The following is a 17,274-nucleotide window of genomic DNA, read 5'->3' on the forward strand; positions in this document are numbered from 1 at the left end:
GACAGTTGATCAATAAGGGATAATCAATTCTTTATCAAGTTTAGTGAGTATTGGCCAATAACATGGGTCAAAAGGAATTTATATTTAGTCAAAGCTTAGTACGACTTGACATAAGGCTAAAAAGTAAAGACCCACATTTCATGTTTATTGTGTCACTAACCGCGAAGGGCAATGAGACATGAATCACGTTCTTGGAGAGCTACAAACTAAAAACCATGTCATGATGGAGGAAGCTAAGAGTCGAACTTAGGGCACCATGATCCCCTCAACGAGGAAAACTCATGCACACTAAAGACCGAGTCATGATGGAGGAATCCAAGAGTCGAACATAGGGCACCATGACCCCCTCAACGAGGAAAACTCATGCACTACCCACTAAATTAACCAATATAGGTTAGATGTTGTAAGCCACGTCATTTGGCTAGTAGGGATAGCTTTTGCATATAAATACCTAATTTTTTAATTATAAATGATACATCCAATCAAACACAAAGTTGTTTTCACTATTTTTATCTCTTTACCAATTTTTCTTTATCTATATTTTTTTATGCATTTCGTAGTCTATTATCTCAAAACTCTACAATAACCATATTTAAAACTCTATTGGAGCAGACAAGAAATCCACTGTTGAAGGACAAAGATTTGAAACGGAGATGAGAGAAGTACTTTTAAAGAATATGCGAAAATTGAAAAACGGGTATATAATAAACAGAAACGTTCTTGTAAAAAAAATAAAATACAGACGTGTCTAAAAATTTCAATGCAATGTGTGAGATAAGAAAATATGTCCCACCGATCCTTTAAATAGTATTTCCTCTACTTCTTGTTTTTCTTCTTCTTCTTCTTCTTCTTTTTTTCTGCAAAGTTATTAATAATTTTTTATCAACTCTTTATATGAAAAATATCGATAAACAAAAAATTATTTAATCTACCTAATATACTTTATTTAATCATTTTTTTTTATAGAATTTCAACTCTTCATGTAACCATCATTTTATTTAAATTTGAAGATAACAACAAAATAAACTTGAGTTTTTCAAATAGATAACATGAATTAGTTTTATTAAAAATGAGTAAGTATAAAAGTAAATGAGAAAGAGTATGATTGACATATCGTACCCTTAAACTATCAAAACAAGAGTTAAATAAGAACGCTAATTCGTACTCAAACGACACTTAAAAAAGAACAATTTTTTTTGGGGTTTTATAATACATCAATGGGTTTTTTTCCTCTAACAAAATCAACAGGGTTTTTTTTGTAGACTAATTCTATTTCGTTTTACTAAATTTACTACACCATGCCAATCCGCATACTTTTGTCAAGCGTTTTGACCCCCTACCCTACAATGCTTTTACGAAAATCATATTAGATGTTTTTTAGGGGGGAAATCATCTTAGATAGTTAGGGAAGTGTTAGTTAAATTGGCTAATAAGAAATTAAGTGTGTTGAGTACTTCTTCAGGCCTTCAAATTTTTTTTATAGGATGACGAAGATTCAAATTCTATTTTTTCTAGAAGTAGTTGAGGGCTAAAATAAGCTGTCATACATTGAAGGTTTTAAGAGATCCAAAATTTTGTGAACCAAAAAATTTGGGCTCCCCCTTCAAAAAAAAAATTTGGGCTCACAATATTTTTATTAAACATTGAAACCCTACAGTTTTATCAAATGTATTTTAAGAGTTAATTAAGTATTTAATTCCTATGAGCATTTTTTTTTGGTACAGAAAAGCGGGCAGAGCCCCCTCTTTGTTAAGCATTTAATTGAATTATTATAAAGTTTTATATGTACACATGAATTGTGATATGTTCGGTGAGGATGGATGAGAGGCAACGGTGACGATGAGTCTTTGTGGTGGGACTAAAGGTGTTTGCAGGCACGTTAACGTTCAATTCAAGTCAGTAATGGAATTGAAAGAGTGTAGAAAGTGTTGTGAAAAGTGAATCATACCTTGAGGGTGAAACTAAGTCACCCTTAAATAATGGCGCGTGAGAATAGTCGTCTCTGGAAATTACTGCGTGTGATAAGGGAGTATTTATAGGACACAAGTATGGTGATCGTCACGCAGAGGCATGCTCGAATGTGATACGGTGCATTGAAGTTGATGTGTTCCTTCATGCACTGAGTCTTAAGGCGGTGTATGTTTGGCCCATGTGTCAGTATGGGATTGATCTTCTGACCGGTCTGTTATCACGATTTTGGGGTATCAAGTCATTGATTAGGCTTGAACCTTTCAATCTTTGATATTCTCTATTTTTTTCTTGGGAAGGGCAAAATTTGAGAAAACCCTTAGAAATTCTAAGTTCGGGGGTCGTTTCCGTTACGGAAAGGTGTTAGGCACCCGCAATGACTATAGTACTCTATAGGAGCCGTTTTCTTAGTTCTATGTCTACGCTTTATTTTTAATGCTATTTATTAAAAAGAAGTCGATTATGTTAAGAATGGAGGGAGGAAAATGTTTGAAGTTTTATTTTATTGGACTTTGAGAGGTTTTGACCTCTTGCCTACATACCCTTTTAAGGGATCAAAATGCCATGTAGTTCTCTTTCAAAAAATGTTTTTTTGCGTGTTTGATTGATTTTAGTTTTTTTGGAAAATGGTTTTGAAGAAGAGAAAGAGGCCGTAAAGGCATGAGAAAAAATGGTGAAGAGTTGGTTCAATTATTAAAAAGAAACATATAGGAATTTTTAGGAATTTTTCGCAAGAAAATTGGACAAGCAGAGGGTTCAGATAGCAAGAAAACAGGGTGCAAATAGCATGAAATAAGAAAAAATGCAGAAATAAACAAACTGAAAACCCAAACCCAAAACCCATGGATCCGGATGCACAGGGAGCGTTGGATTGATCCAAGAAACCAAACCCTAGATCTAAAGGCTCAAAATGAAGGGAAAGAATCAGAAATAAACCGGACCGGTTCAGTTGTTTATAAAAAGGCTTATGGACCGGTTTTTTTCATTTCTTCCTCTCCTTTCTCTCTCTTCTCTCATTCTAGTGAGAGAAGCTCTCACTTCTCTCCTCCCTCTCTCTCGCCGGAAACCGGAAATGGAAGATGATCTTCATCTTCTCCGGTGAGGTTTGTTCCTCCGGCGTGGTGGCCGGCCGCCCAAGGGTGGCGGCGCCGCCGCCGGAGTTGAACAAACTTCTCCGATTTCAAAATTTTTTACATTTTTGGATATCCTTTTTTGTTCTGAACACGAATATGGCACTGGATTTTGCATGCAAAGTTCGAATCAACGTAGATCTACATTTCTTTTCGCGGTTTTGAAAGAAACTTTTTCAAGTTTTTTTGTTTTTTTTCGAATGGAAACTTTTAAAACTCTATAGATCTACACTTGATTCGCCTTTGTTGATGTTCTTGAGAAAGAAAGATGAAGTTTGAGTTTTACCTGTGATTTTCGGTTGGAGATTTCGAATATGTTCTTCGGAAAACTTCGATTTGATTCTGCTTGTTGATTTTCTGACTTGAAACCGAAAATAAATCGGCGTTCTTCTTCTTCACCGGTTCGACTTTTCTTTCCCTCTTCTTCTTCCTCAAAAAAAAGTCTATGCGATTGTGTTTGAGTTTGCCGCTTTCAGTGGTGAATTCACACTTGAATTGTAGAGCAACACGATTCAATGATGAAGATTCTTTGATGAATCTCTGAGAATCGAAAAGAAACTGATGAATTTGTGATGATTTTCGGTTTTGGAAAGTTAGGGTTTTTTGTGAATGTTCTTGATGATTTTCTGTTTTGATCTAACAGAAAAGAGAGAGAAAATCTGAATCTATTTGTGATGTGGCACCCATTCTGTGGATCTGTGCAGATTTGTGCTATTTATAGGCTGTCATGTGTGTTTCTGAACCAATGAGAAAAGGACATCTGTTTGGGGACCTTTCTGCAAAAAATAAGAAAATTGAAGGACTGGACAGCAAATAAGAAAAAGGACTAAAAAATGCAATTTTAAAAAGTTTTGGACTAAAATGTAATTAAAATAAAATTGGACTAAAATTGGTAATTTGGAAAAAACGTAAAGTGAAACCAAAAATAAAATCAACAAAAGGACTAAAATGAACCAATTACAAAAATGAGGTATTTTAAAATACCTCTCTGCCGAAATTTTGACAGGAAAAGACCAAAATGCCCCTAGGGACTAAAATGACTCAAACTGACTCAGATGCAATTTTTGAAATGGTTTTTTTTTTTAACAAAGACTTAACAATGATTTGTACAGACAAGTTGAAAAGACTCAGAGGCAAACACAGGGACTAAAATAGGTTCCACTGCAGGAAATGACCAAAATACCCTTTTTGTATGATTTTTGAAATAAAATGCAAGAAAAGAAATGCAATGATTCAGAGAGTTTTCAAATGACTTGTAATGCAAGAAAAGACACTTTGGATGGTTTTATGCAAGAAAATCATGCTTGAACGTACTTTGAGACAGAGACAGTAAAATATGCAGATGAAAAGAGAGTACAGGTTCAGAGTAAAACAACAGCGAATTGACAAATATCAGTGTTAAAAAAGAAATTTGAACGAGTATTTTTAGGTCCAAAATCAGGGTATAACACGGTCCATAACAAATTGATTGGAAATTTAACTTAAAGTCTCCACTCTTAATCAGATGGATGTGATAAGTGTGAGTAATTCAGAAGTAAGAGTCAACAACAATTTTGTATGTAGACAAGCATACTACTTATCCATGTTAATTGCCACATCAGAGTTAATGCGCGTGTTATCGCGATTTTCGGGTGTCAAGTCATTAATTAGGCTTGAACCTTTCAATCTTTGATTTTCTCTATTTTTTCTTGGGAAGGGCAAAATTGAGAAAAACCCTTAGAATCTAAGTTCGGGGGTCGTTTTCGCTACGGGAAGGTGTTAGGCACCCGGAACGATTATGGTATTCCATAAGAACCGTTCTCCTAAGTTTCTTTCTACGCTTTATTTTTATTGCCTACTTATTAAAAAAGAAGTTTTGAGTGAAGAATGGGGGAGAGAAGATGATTGGGATTTTATTTTACTTGGCTTGGAGGAGTTTTAACTCATTGCCTACGTACCCTTTTAAGGGATCAAAACCAAACGTAGTTCATTCTCGAAAATTATTTTTGTTTTTGTTGGTTGATTTTAAGTTTGAAAAAGGAATTTTGAAGAATGGAGATGAGGGGCCTCAAGGGCATGAGATATGGAAAATGTGAGGTGGAATTAGCTATTTTGCAAAATAAAGTCTAAGTATGATTAAAATTCATTAAGATTTTTACTTAAGAAAATAAAAGAAAAATGAGGAGTTTTGACTCCTATTTTTGGGAAAAAGGTTTTCAAGTGAGGTTATTCACATTTTTTTGGGAAAATGATTTTTGCCTAAGCGTTGTAAAACCTAAGCATACATCTAAACATACATTCCCTAATTATGCATCTAGAATATCCATGTGAGGTGTGTGCATGTGTCGGTGCTCGTGTCGGTGTACATCACTTATAGTGTCCGTAGTCCTTTACATCGAGTCCTAAATACATGCTATGGTCTTGCAAGGATTTAAAAGATGAATTTAAACTAGCCTAAAATATTACATAACCATTGGAAATACAAAAAGGAAAATTGCAAAAAAAATAAAACCTAATCTAGTAGAAATGAGAATGATGTGGTGAGATGCTATGAGATGAGTGAAACATGAGTCAATAATGTTAGCAAAACAAGATGAAAATATAACATGAGTGATAGGAAAAAGTAATCAATTGAATATGAAATAAAATGGTGAAGAAATGGTGAAAATAACCAAGACATATTGAGAAGAAAAGTTGCTTGAAATGCAAGAAACACACAAATCATACCAAAACAGTAGAACAATCATAAAATCAACATCACATTTATCATAAAATTGCATACTAATTGTTCATAACATGTGCCAAAATTTATGAAGAAAAATATGGCAAGAGATTCACAAAATTATGCCAAAAAGAACAAATTAACCAAGAAAATAACGTCTATGTTTTTATCACTTTTTTAACATGTGAAAAGCATCACAAAAAATACCAAAAATGAATTAAAAACCATAGGAATTTTCTAGAATTTTTGAGAGAAAAAATTGAGCAAGCAGGGGTTCAATCAGCAAGAAAACAAGGTGTAAATAACAAGAAAAAAAGCAAAAACGTACAGGAACCCTAGGCCCAAACCCAAAGCCCAACGCTCAGCAGCCTGATGACACAGGGAACGTTGGATTAATCCAACGCTCAAGATCAAACAAGATAAACCGGTCTTGAACCAGACCGGTTCAGTGGCCTATATATATGTCTCAAGACCGGTTTATTCATTTGCTCCCTGCTCTTTCTCTCTCTAAACCTCTCTCTTCCCTCAGACCTCTCACCTCTCTCCAGAACTCACCGCCGGTGAGGATGAAGTGACGGCGGAGACCTTGAAGGTCCGCCGGAAACTTCATCTTCTCCGGCGAGATTATGCACTTTCCGGTGACCTAATTTCCAGAACTCAAAAAAATTTACATCAATCAAATCCTCTCTTCAATCTAAACGTGATTTCACCGCTGGTTTTCACAAATAACAACTGAATCGTCGTAGATCTGAGGTTTTTTGCTCCGGTTTTGAAAGTTAGGGTTTCACACTTTTTGAAAGAGAAACCTCTAAATCTTCGCAGATCTATGTTTATTCGTTTCTGGTTGATATTTTTGAAAGAAAATAAAGGAAACGAGGCTTTGAATGATGTAGATCTTAGAATTTATTTTCGGTTTTGATGACGTTTTTAGGTTTTCAATCTTTTTTGAACCAAAACGTTTTCCTTTTCAAAGATCTACACTGCCTTGGCTTCGTTGTTGCTTTTGAGGAAGAAAATTGAAGTTTAAGCGTTTACCTGAGTTTTAATGGAGATTTTGTTGAATTTCTTCGGAAACACTTGATTCTTCGTTTTCTGTGTTGTTAATTTGGTTGCTGGACCGGAAATAAACCGGTGATTTCACTGGTTCTGCTTCTTCATCTTCTTCGCCGGTTTAAACCTTGCTTCTTTTCCTCTTCTTCTCAAATTTCGGATCCTTCGTGATCGTGTTTGAATTCGTCACCAACGGTGATGAATTCGCACTGGAATTGCGAAGGGATTGATTCGATGATGAAGGTTCGCAAAGAATCTTTGAGAATTACAGAAAGAAATGATAATTTTGATGCCTTTTGGTGAATCTGGAAATCTAGGGTTTGAGATTGTTCTTGGTGATTCTCTGAGTTTTGATCTAACTGACAAGAGAGAGAAATTTCTCAGGTGTTTGTGATGGTGGCGCGTGATTGATATTTTTTTGACTTGTGCATTGAATGCGCCTTTTATAGGCTGCCACTTGTATCTGAGACCCAATGGGACACTACCACCTGGAATTGGACTTGGGACTCTTCTGCAAAAAAGAAAAGTGACAGGACTGAACTGCAATAATAAAAAAAAAGGACCTAAATGCAATTTAAAAAAATTTTGGAAAAAATGCAAATTAAAATAAAATTGGATTAAAATTGGTAATTTGAAAAAACGTAAAGTGAAACAAAAAATAAAATCAACAAAAGGACTAAAACGAACCAACTACTGACATGAGGTATTTTAAAATACCTCCCTGTCGAAATTTTGACAGGAAAAGACCAAAATGCCCCTAGGGACTAAACTGACCCAAACTGACTCAAATGCAATTTTTGAAATGATTTTTAAACGAAGACTCAACAATGATTTGTACAGACAAGTTGAAAAGACTCAGAGGCAAACACATGGACTAAAATGGGTTCCACTGCAGGAAATGACCAAAATACCCTTTTGTATGATTTTTTTGAAATAAAATGCAAGAAAAGTAATGCGATGTTTTAGAGAGTTTTTAAATGACTTATAATGCGAGAAGAGACACTTTGAATAATTTTATGCAAGAAAATCGAGCTTGAACGTACTTTGAGACAGAGACAGTAAAATATGCAGATGAAAAAAGAGCAAAGATTCAGAGTAAAACAACAGCGAATTGACAAATATCAGTGTTAAAAAAAGAAATTTAAATGAGTATTTTTAGGTCCAAAATCAGGGTATAACAGCGCGACATAGGTCAATAGATAAAAGCATTTTCGTCTCTATGGGAATTAATAGCAGTGTCTCGTTTTTAATGGAAGTCATGTTGCTGTCTGCCTGGGACAAGGAAAGTACGTGCCCTACCTTAGATAGACGAGTAATGGGTCATTTGGGTTGAACTTCCTTCCATTTTCTTTTGAGAAAGAACTTATTAAATGAGTCAAATAATTGAAGCCAATGTAGTAGACTTTTTTTTTTTTTTTTTTATAAGAAAAGTCAATATAGTAGAATTCTACACGTATTAATCAAAAAGTATGAGTACTTTAGTTAACCTAAAATTATACATATATATACAAAAAGTAGGGAAGACGATGGATGTACTATAGTGTCCATCTCCATTAGCATGTTTACAAAAATTCTCGTACCCGAACTCCATGCATATTCTTGCGGACAATAAGTTTGGTGTCCGTCCCCATATCATATGGGCATCTAAGTGTCCCTACACGTGTATGTTATCAGCACTTTAACAACAAAAAGACAATAAATAACAAAAAACATCACAACTCAATTTAAATATGATCTAAAATCTCTTAAATCAACTTGTAAAATATTGCACACCGTAATATTTAGTCAAATAAAAATATCTAAAGTATAAAAAACAAGTGCATATTACAGTAAATATCAAAGATTAAGATTTAATGAACTATTTTTAGTATTACATAAAATTATAATTATAGTATATATAATATGCAGACATGGGGAGAGTTGGGCACAGAGTACCCATACCCACACCCATATCCGTTCAAATTTGTGGATAATTACTCTGACGCAATATAATGCAAGTATTTACCCGTCCATCATGGGTATTTTTTGTAGGTACCTATTAGACTTGAGTTTAATCATCATGGGTATTTCATCTTATATTTATGTAGTCTTGCCATTTAACTTACTGTGAGACGTTCGTTACTTGCTAGTAGTCATTTAAATTCTAAGATCAATTCATACAATAGTACAAAAAACACTTATTAGCTCAGAGATTTTAAATGAGATGCTATCCACCTGACTTAAAAACTACAACCAGAAGAATGATTTTAACTGCAATACATATTAAATGGGTTAACCCCATTTATAAACTATTTTATATTAAAATAAAAATAAAAATAAAAGAAACATATATCAAACTAAATCCCAAATATTGCTCTAAACGCAAAAAAAAATCCAAATTTCTCAGTCTGCCTCTCACAAACTTTCTAGATCTGTGCGAGTTCTCCTCCTCACGACACCCTCCTCTCGTTCTAAACAGTGCGAGTTCTCATCCTCTCCTCCACCTCCTTCGTATTCTCAATGAAAGAGTCACGCAGCGTTAGGGTTTTGCTGTGGTGGTGAATTCATTTCATATTTGTAATTGCTCTATTTCTTCATGCTTTTCTCCAATTTGATTTATTTTAGATCTCTGCTATATTTGTAAATGCTCTCTTTCTTCATTCTCTTTCCCAATTCGATTTTTTTTAGATCTATGCTATTTTTTTTTAACTTTTTTTGTGTTTATTAGATTTTCCTTCTTTGGGATTTGATATATGTAGCCATAAAGGGATTTTGTGTTTAAATTGATGTTGCTATGTTGAATTTTTTGCTTTTCAGAATTGTTATTGTTGTGTTATGTGGTATAGGGATAATCATGTTTTGATATTTTAAGTGATAATAGAGCACTTTTTTTTATTACTTATATGTGGTATAGGGATAAAATGTGGTATAGGGATACTTGGTGAACAATACTCTATGCATTTTTGTTTTGATTTTTTATTTTTATTTTCATTGAGTATTCATAATCTAAATTGAGATTTGTATGCTTGTTTACAGGTGAAGTACGCTGTTGACGAGTCACATCTATATATGAACTATAAGCACAACATTCATATGATGTTATTTGATTAAGGTAAACAAAACATACAAAATATTACTTTTGGAAGCATTTTATTTGTATTTCTCTCATAAATTCCTCATATAATTGTAAGTAGCCATCAAGCCTATCTAACATTCCACTCAAGCATTTTTTGGTATATAAAATTACAAATATTAGTCTGATGTGAGTTGCTGCACCAGATCACTAGATCACTAGCTTATATATATATAGGACCACCTCAATTATAGTGTCTGATGTGAGTTGCTGCACCAGTGACTTATCTGAGTTACTTTCACATAAAACTGCTCTTTACTAGCTATTATTAACTTTCTGTCTCCTCTTCTTTCCTAGAACATAGTGAATACCTTCATTATCTGCTCTTTAACTATATTAGTCCAAGTAACCACCTTAATGTAGTCTTTGTGGTTGTAGGTTATTTCAGTCAGCAGTTATGGATCGTAGTCGGATGAGTGCTAACCGCGCTAGTGAAGAGTATAGGAAAGGAGTGACAGAGTTTATACAATTTGCTTTTGAAAAACTTCATGAGAATAATGGAAGGTTTTATTGTCCTTGTGTTAAATGTTTCAATGGAGCCCCATTCCATTTTGAGCTAATAATAGAGCATCTTATTTGTAACGGGATTTGCCAAAATTATACCAAATGGATATAGCATGGTGAGTCGGTAAACAATACAAATGGGTCAAAAAGAAAGGAGGTCGATGTTGATATGGATGGTTATCGGCTAGAAGACATGATTCGTGATATCGGCCAAGAGTCTTTTCAACAAGCGCATGTGTATGACAATTTGTGTCGTGACAAAAAAGAGCCTTTGTATTCGGGGTGCACAAACATGTCACTGCTGGTTGCGGTGTTGAGATTGTTCAACTTGAAAGCAAGACATGGATGGACAGATAAAAGCTTCACTGAATTGCTTGAGCTGTTGAAAGAAATGCTGCCAGAAGGTAACACATTGCCCAATCGTAACTATGCGGCTAAGAAGATATTGTGTCCGATGGGTATGGAGTATAAGAAAATACATGCTTGCCCAAATGATTGTATATTGTACCAAAATGAGTTTGAAATGTTGAAGAAGTGTCCTAGGTGTGGGCTATCACGCTACAAAGTGAAGGACAATGATTTCGATTGTGATGATAGCTTAAAGCATCCTCCTGCGAAGGTGTTATGGTATCTACCAATAATTCCAAGACTTAAGCAATTGTTTGCTAATGCAAGAGATGCAAAAAAATTAATATGGCATGCAGATGAGAGGAAACGTGATGGGTATCTTCGTCATCCGGCTGATTCTTTGCAATGGAAGAAAATATATGATTTATATCCGGAATTCGGGAAAGAGAAAAGAAACCTTAGGCTTGGACTTGCTACAGATGGAATGAATCCGTTTGGAAATTTAAGTAGTAACCATAGTTCATGGCCCGTTCTCCTAGTTATCTACAATCTGCCTCCTTCAATTTGCATGAAGTGCAAGTACATTATGTTATCCATGATGATTTCATGCCCTAAGCAACCAGGAAATGACATAGATGTTTATCTCAAGCCATTGATTGAAGACTTAAAATTACTTTGGGAGGAAGGAGTTGATGTGTTTGATGCCCATTCTGATGATTATTTCAAGATGTGTGCAATGTTATTTTGCACCATCAATGATTTTCCTGCATATGGGAACTTGTCCGGTTATAGTGTTAAGGGACATAAAGCATGTCCTATATGTGAAAAACACACTTGCTACCACCAATTGAAACATAGAAGGAAGACAGTTTACCTTGGACATAGGAGATTTCTCAAACTGAATCACCCATATCGTAGGTTGAGAAAAGCTTTTAATGGACACCCAGAATGGAAAATTGCTCCGAAAGCCTTAACTGGAAAACAAATCTTTTTTTTTTCTTTCCAATGTAGTCGCCATTGGCAATTGCTTATTATTGAACCAGAAAAACAAAATGTCGTTTTCTTATGTTCGATGGGTTGGAAGCCAGATAAAAATCTTGTGCAAATTGTTAATTCGTAAGTATATATATTTAACTAATTGGATGTAATTTAATAAAGATTTTTTACACATCAATTTATATGAATGTATTTTATTATTGTAGTGCTATAGAAGGGTATAACAAGTTGAGTGGCGTCAGAAAGGCGAGAAAGCCAACATGGGAGATTCCCATAGTAAGTTAAAAATTATATTCATACAATATTATAAGTTATATATATATATATATATATATATATATATATATATATATATATATATATGATATTTACTCAATATAATTTCATATTTATGACAACTATAGTGCCAAAGACAACCTTTCAATTATGAGTGTGGCTACTTTATAATGATACATATGCTGAACATTGTATTAGCTGGCATTACCGACTCATGGAATATGGTGTATAACTAAATATTACAACCATTTGTGTTTCTTAATGTTTTTTTAAAGTTAATTTCATATTCTAATATGTTATCTTAACTTCTTTTTTTTTCTCCATATTTTTGGAGACGAAACTCCGTTAACTGATGATGAAATGACAAAAGTTCAAGAACGCTGTGCAAGTTTGATTTTGGAAAGAGTTGATGTAATTTAATTATGTCAATAACTATGCTTTGAAACAATGTTTAACTTTTGTTTAATTTTATGATATTGTAACTTTGGATTTGGTTGATATTGTAACAATGACAGGTCTGATATGAAATTTGCTCATATGATATTTCATATTAGTTGCTAAGTTTATGAAATTTTTTGTTATTATATTAAATTCTGCACCATAATCGTGTTTAAAAAAAATAGAGAGAGATTTTAAATGGGTTGAACAGATTTAAAATCTAAATTTTAAATGGAGACTATACAAATGTAGATGGGTTTATCCGATTTAAATTAAAAGGTTTTAGATGGGTTCAACCGATTTAAATTAAACGATTTTAAATCGGGTAAAGGGGGCAGACTTAAAAACAAAGACAGTTTTTTAAATCGGCCACCTATAAGTCGGATGGTCACCCGATTTAAAAAGTCAAATTCACCTGATTTAAAAAGTGTTTTCTGCACTAGTGATATATCTAAAAGCTAGGGTCAGTAATCATCCATAAACATACAAAAAAATTACACTCAAGCAAATCTGAATAATACTAGGATTTCATTAATGTCAAAGAGAATTCATACAAATCACATGAATACTGTTTACAATAGATTCATTTCATGAATTAATCAAAAGAGAATTAGCTACTCATAACTAAAACAATGAATAACAAAGAATAATGAAACATTACATAAATCAAGACCAATTATGATTTGGTTTGAGACCCACTCCTTGTTCATAGGTCCTCAACTGCTGAATATGCTCTCAAAGCTCCAAAATTTTGAACCCTTGCTCTGAATTCGTGTTTGGCCTTTATTGAAGCACTTTTGTAACGTTTTCATCATGGCACATATCCATCGTGCCACGTTGTTAGGGGTGGCAAAACAGGCCCAGCCCGTTTAACCCCTCATTTTAGGCGGGTTGGGGTGAGATTTTGAGCCCATCTCTCTAGTTGGCCCGCCCCTGTTAAGCCCGCTGAAAAAGTGGGTCATAGCGGCGTGGAGCGGGCTGACCTGCGAGATTATTAAACTTTCTTTTTTTTACTATTACTGACTGAATTTTTAATCTAAACACCCCATAAACAGTTGGGCCAAATGATACCAACCCAACCTTAACTTGTCCCACTCTATCTAATAGTGATAACTGATTCACCACTAGTCCACTACCTCTAGAAAAAAATCGATTCACCACTGCATTATATCGAGTATTATTTCATGTTGTTGGATTTATTTTGTAATTTGTTTTATGTTGGATGTATGGTTGATTTATTTTGAGATTTGTTTAATGTTAAGAGTATTTATATTGAATTTATTGTTTTTATAATAGCAGTGTATTTGTTAATAATAACTAGATCCCCAACCCGTGCTGACGCACGGGCATTTATAGTGTGGATTAAAATATAATAGATTATAACACATAATATATGTACATGTTGATAAATAGTTTCAAGCCAGTCTTATATAGTAACAAATAAAATTAAGCATAATATGAAAATACAAATAATGAAAATGTTAGATAAAGTGAATTACAAAATAAGCTAATTGATTCTTATATTGTATGTCGAAGTTTATACATTCTGAAATACTTCCTTGTATACGACATTGGTTGTGTTATCAATGCAATCACCATTTTCATCAGTTATGAGTATTTTCAAACCTTTCCTTGATGTTACCCTATAATCCGCCCAAAAAAACAGAATCAAAGCCTGCTGACAGCAAACAGACAGCATGGAGGAAGCAAAAAACAGAAACAGCACCGTAAATTGCAGAAATAGAAACAGCAGAAGCCGCAACTGAACACAATTGAGGCTGAAATATACAACTGGCAGCACCGAAAAACAGAAACAGCAGACGTCGCATACCCCCTAGCCTCAACCTGAAGTCACAAAAAAAATTCCCCTTTACCGCAAAATTCACTCTTTTTGGGTTCCACCGCCATTCATAAAACAAAAAAGTCGGCGAACTCAAACAACTCAAACACCAACGCCACGCCAACACCTTAATATCCTCCACGAAATCCTATACTTGATTATAAGAAGCCAAAAATATTGGATTGTATAAAAGTAAGTACTCTAAATTACGGCATTCTTGAATGTCGACCAAAAATCAGTCCTTTATTTTTTTAACAGTATGATTAATGAGAACTCTATTCAACTACATTATTGTTATCAAATAATAAACAGAAAAAACAAACAATAAACAAAAAAAACTCTAAATTGTGGCATTATTGAACTATATCAGATTGTTGAAAAAACAAATTGATTATTATGTCTGATTGATACATGAACAACATATAACTCTCACAGCCAGCAATGTTTATATATAACTCATCCTTAATATGATATGAAGTAAAAACAGGTTTCAAGAAAATACAATTTACCTGTTTTACACATTATTAATTATAAGTCATACCAGATTCATTGTCAGGAACATCTGACAATTCACCGTTTTGGTCGCAGTCCATATCAATGTCTAGATTATCATCTATATACTGGCAGGTGCTGTCAGCTCCATCGACTGATTAACACAAACATATATGTTTAGTACAAATCACAACTCCATTTACGAAACCTAACTATTGAACAGATGCAAATGAGATGTGCAGACATACCATAATCATTATCCAGAACCTCTACCTCCTCCAAGTTTTTGGCTTTCGATATGAAGTTTTGGCTATCTTCGCTAACTCTTGAAATCCTAGCACACTTCAAAACGTACCTACCTGGTGCAATAGGGGAGAGACTTAGTTGGGAAGATGCAGTCATGTCTTGGACTCGATCAGCACACATGAAACAAAGCATTATTTAGTTTGTAGCTTAGGTTATAATGTTTTAAAACTAAGTAGGGAAAGCATGCTTGAAAGAAAATGTCAGTTGGCTTACATTGAGAATATCTACTAATATCATTGATATGTACAATCTCAAATGCATAGTTGTTATTCCTTTATTCAAGTGCACTCAGCATTCCAAAGTCAAATAAAATATTAAATGCAATTAATATCAGGTTGCATTATGTGTGCATTCTAAACAATTGCCAAAGGACATTATCAGTAACAACAAATAATAAAAAGCTATCGATTGGCCTAGTGGAAAAACGTTTTCCTCCAAACACAAGTGTGGTGGAAACATGTTAGGTGTGTTGGTATATAGAATGTATACAATGAGATATCTCAATAGATGTTTTTATAAAGGAGTTGATACTTGTAGATTTGTACACTTATGATCTTTGTACACATTTAAAACACAACAAACAAAACTAAGGCATTCGATTTGCAACAATGACTATAAGAGAAAATAGCAAATTAGATAGAAATCCAATTCAAAAACAGGACGAAGATCAAAACTGAATTCTGAAACTTGTGTAGAACTATAGAATTGTAAGACACTACCATTCTAATATCAATACTAACTGGATATCAATATCATTAAAGTAGCCTCTTCTTCCTCGTTAGAACATGATATCAGCTCACCTCAACAACCACTCACCTCACCTCAACAATCGCAAAAATGCAACATAAGTCACATTTCAAATCCCATTATTTCATTTCAAATCAAAATTCTAGAGCATAATATATGCAGCACACAAACAAAAAAGTTTTATAAACCCAAAAGAAAGATAAAAAATATATACTAAAAAGAACACAGAATGTGAGATCTAACAGGCATGATGCTATTAAAGAGAAAGTGGTAGAGATGAACCTACAAATTGAACGCAGAATGTGAGATCGCAAAGAACAAAGGCACAATTTAGTTCCAGCAGCAGCAGTTTGCAAGGATGAATAAAAAAACAGAAAATATCTTTAAGTTTGTGATGTGCTTAAGCTATTCTCAGGTAATGGTGAACTCAAAGTCTAGTCTACATGTATATATAGTGACTCTGACATGATGACTATAGAAGACTTGCCACAAACATGATTAGCATGAGCAACCTTGCATTTAATTTTTGTGTCCTCAAGAGTAGATACAAAGATTAGTGTTTTTGTCAAAATATGTAGTTTTATTCATAATTTCGAAATTCTTTAACAAAAACCAGTTGTAAACAGAACATCACCATTCTTTTTTCCACTTTTAATTCACAACAACACTATTTTTTACCTAATTAAATAACAGAGATATGTGGATTACCATAGCAAAAAGGAAGAAAGTCTCTGGATGTGTTCATGTCTGTTGCTTGTTTTTTGTTACCTCAGCGATTCATATCTGTTGTTTACCTAACACTGATTTGTGATTGAATAGCATTTATAGCTATGACTTTGAAGAGTCTTCATATCATAATTCTTCCCTATCACTGCACAAGTCCTCATTTTGAATCCATAAACTTACATTTTCCATCTTCTACCTCTATAATGATTACAATCTTCTATCGAAGTCATTGTTCTACAACTGAAAACACACAAAAAGAAATACACATCAAAAGTATGCAAAATAATGAACAAATACAATACTTTACTTGCCAGTACTAAAACAAAAATCACACTCTTTTTTTTAAGGAAAAAAAGAGTTTCAAAAATTGGTATCAGAAATTGAATTCCTTCAAGTGTTTCTGCTCAAACACACATAGCTTTATTCAGAGTTTCAAAATCACTTAACAATTTATCTTGATTAGACAGAACCCACCATCCTTTTTACCATTGTACATTCTTGACAACATCATTGTTTACCCATTAGAAAAAAAGCAAAAAAATTAAGCAATTTAATGTTAACTCATGAATCTCGTGGATCCTTAAAAAAACTCACGAACCTCATGAAAGAGACAGAACCAAACCCATATTTTGAAATTAAA

The 17,274-nt window shown here is 33.7% G+C and overlaps 2 protein-coding genes across 9 annotated transcripts; one reads left to right on the forward strand and one right to left on the reverse strand.

The window, feature by feature from the left end:
- The first annotated feature begins 9,212 nt into the window (after positions 1–9,212).
- LOC120580500 (uncharacterized) lies at positions 9,213–12,153 on the forward strand. The gene is made up of 4 exons (XM_039834151.1): positions 9,213–9,405; positions 9,865–9,940; positions 10,340–11,929; positions 12,016–12,153. The coding sequence occupies exons 3-4, from the start codon at positions 10,635–10,637 to the stop codon at positions 12,092–12,094; spliced, it is 1,374 nt and encodes a 457-aa protein (XP_039690085.1). The 5' UTR covers positions 9,213–9,405; positions 9,865–9,940; positions 10,340–10,634; the 3' UTR covers positions 12,095–12,153.
- Positions 12,154–13,933: 1,780 nt separating this feature from the next.
- LOC11428960 (uncharacterized) lies at positions 13,934–16,871 on the reverse strand. 8 transcript variants are annotated; one of them, XR_005646338.1, is made up of 5 exons: positions 16,617–16,871; positions 15,104–15,214; positions 14,873–15,009; positions 14,250–14,368; positions 13,934–14,166 (listed from the first exon to the last, which is right to left on the reverse strand). XR_005646338.1 is itself a non-coding variant. In XM_039834525.1 (4 exons), exons 1-4 carry the CDS (start codon positions 16,651–16,653, stop codon positions 14,364–14,366), a joined length of 309 nt encoding a protein of 102 aa, XP_039690459.1. In that variant the 5' UTR covers positions 16,654–16,871; the 3' UTR covers positions 13,934–14,363. The 8 variants fall into 8 exon arrangements, 4 of the variants coding, with proteins under 4 accessions (XP_039690459.1, XP_024640343.1, XP_024640341.1 ...); XR_005646337.1 differs by having other exon boundaries at positions 13,934–14,368; XR_005646336.1 differs by having other exon boundaries at positions 14,250–15,009.
- Between the last annotated feature and the right edge of the window lie 403 nt (positions 16,872–17,274).

This window comes from Medicago truncatula, chromosome 5, assembly GCF_003473485.1.
Source record: "Medicago truncatula cultivar Jemalong A17 chromosome 5, MtrunA17r5.0-ANR, whole genome shotgun sequence".
NCBI lineage: Eukaryota > Viridiplantae > Streptophyta > Magnoliopsida > Fabales > Fabaceae > Medicago > Medicago truncatula.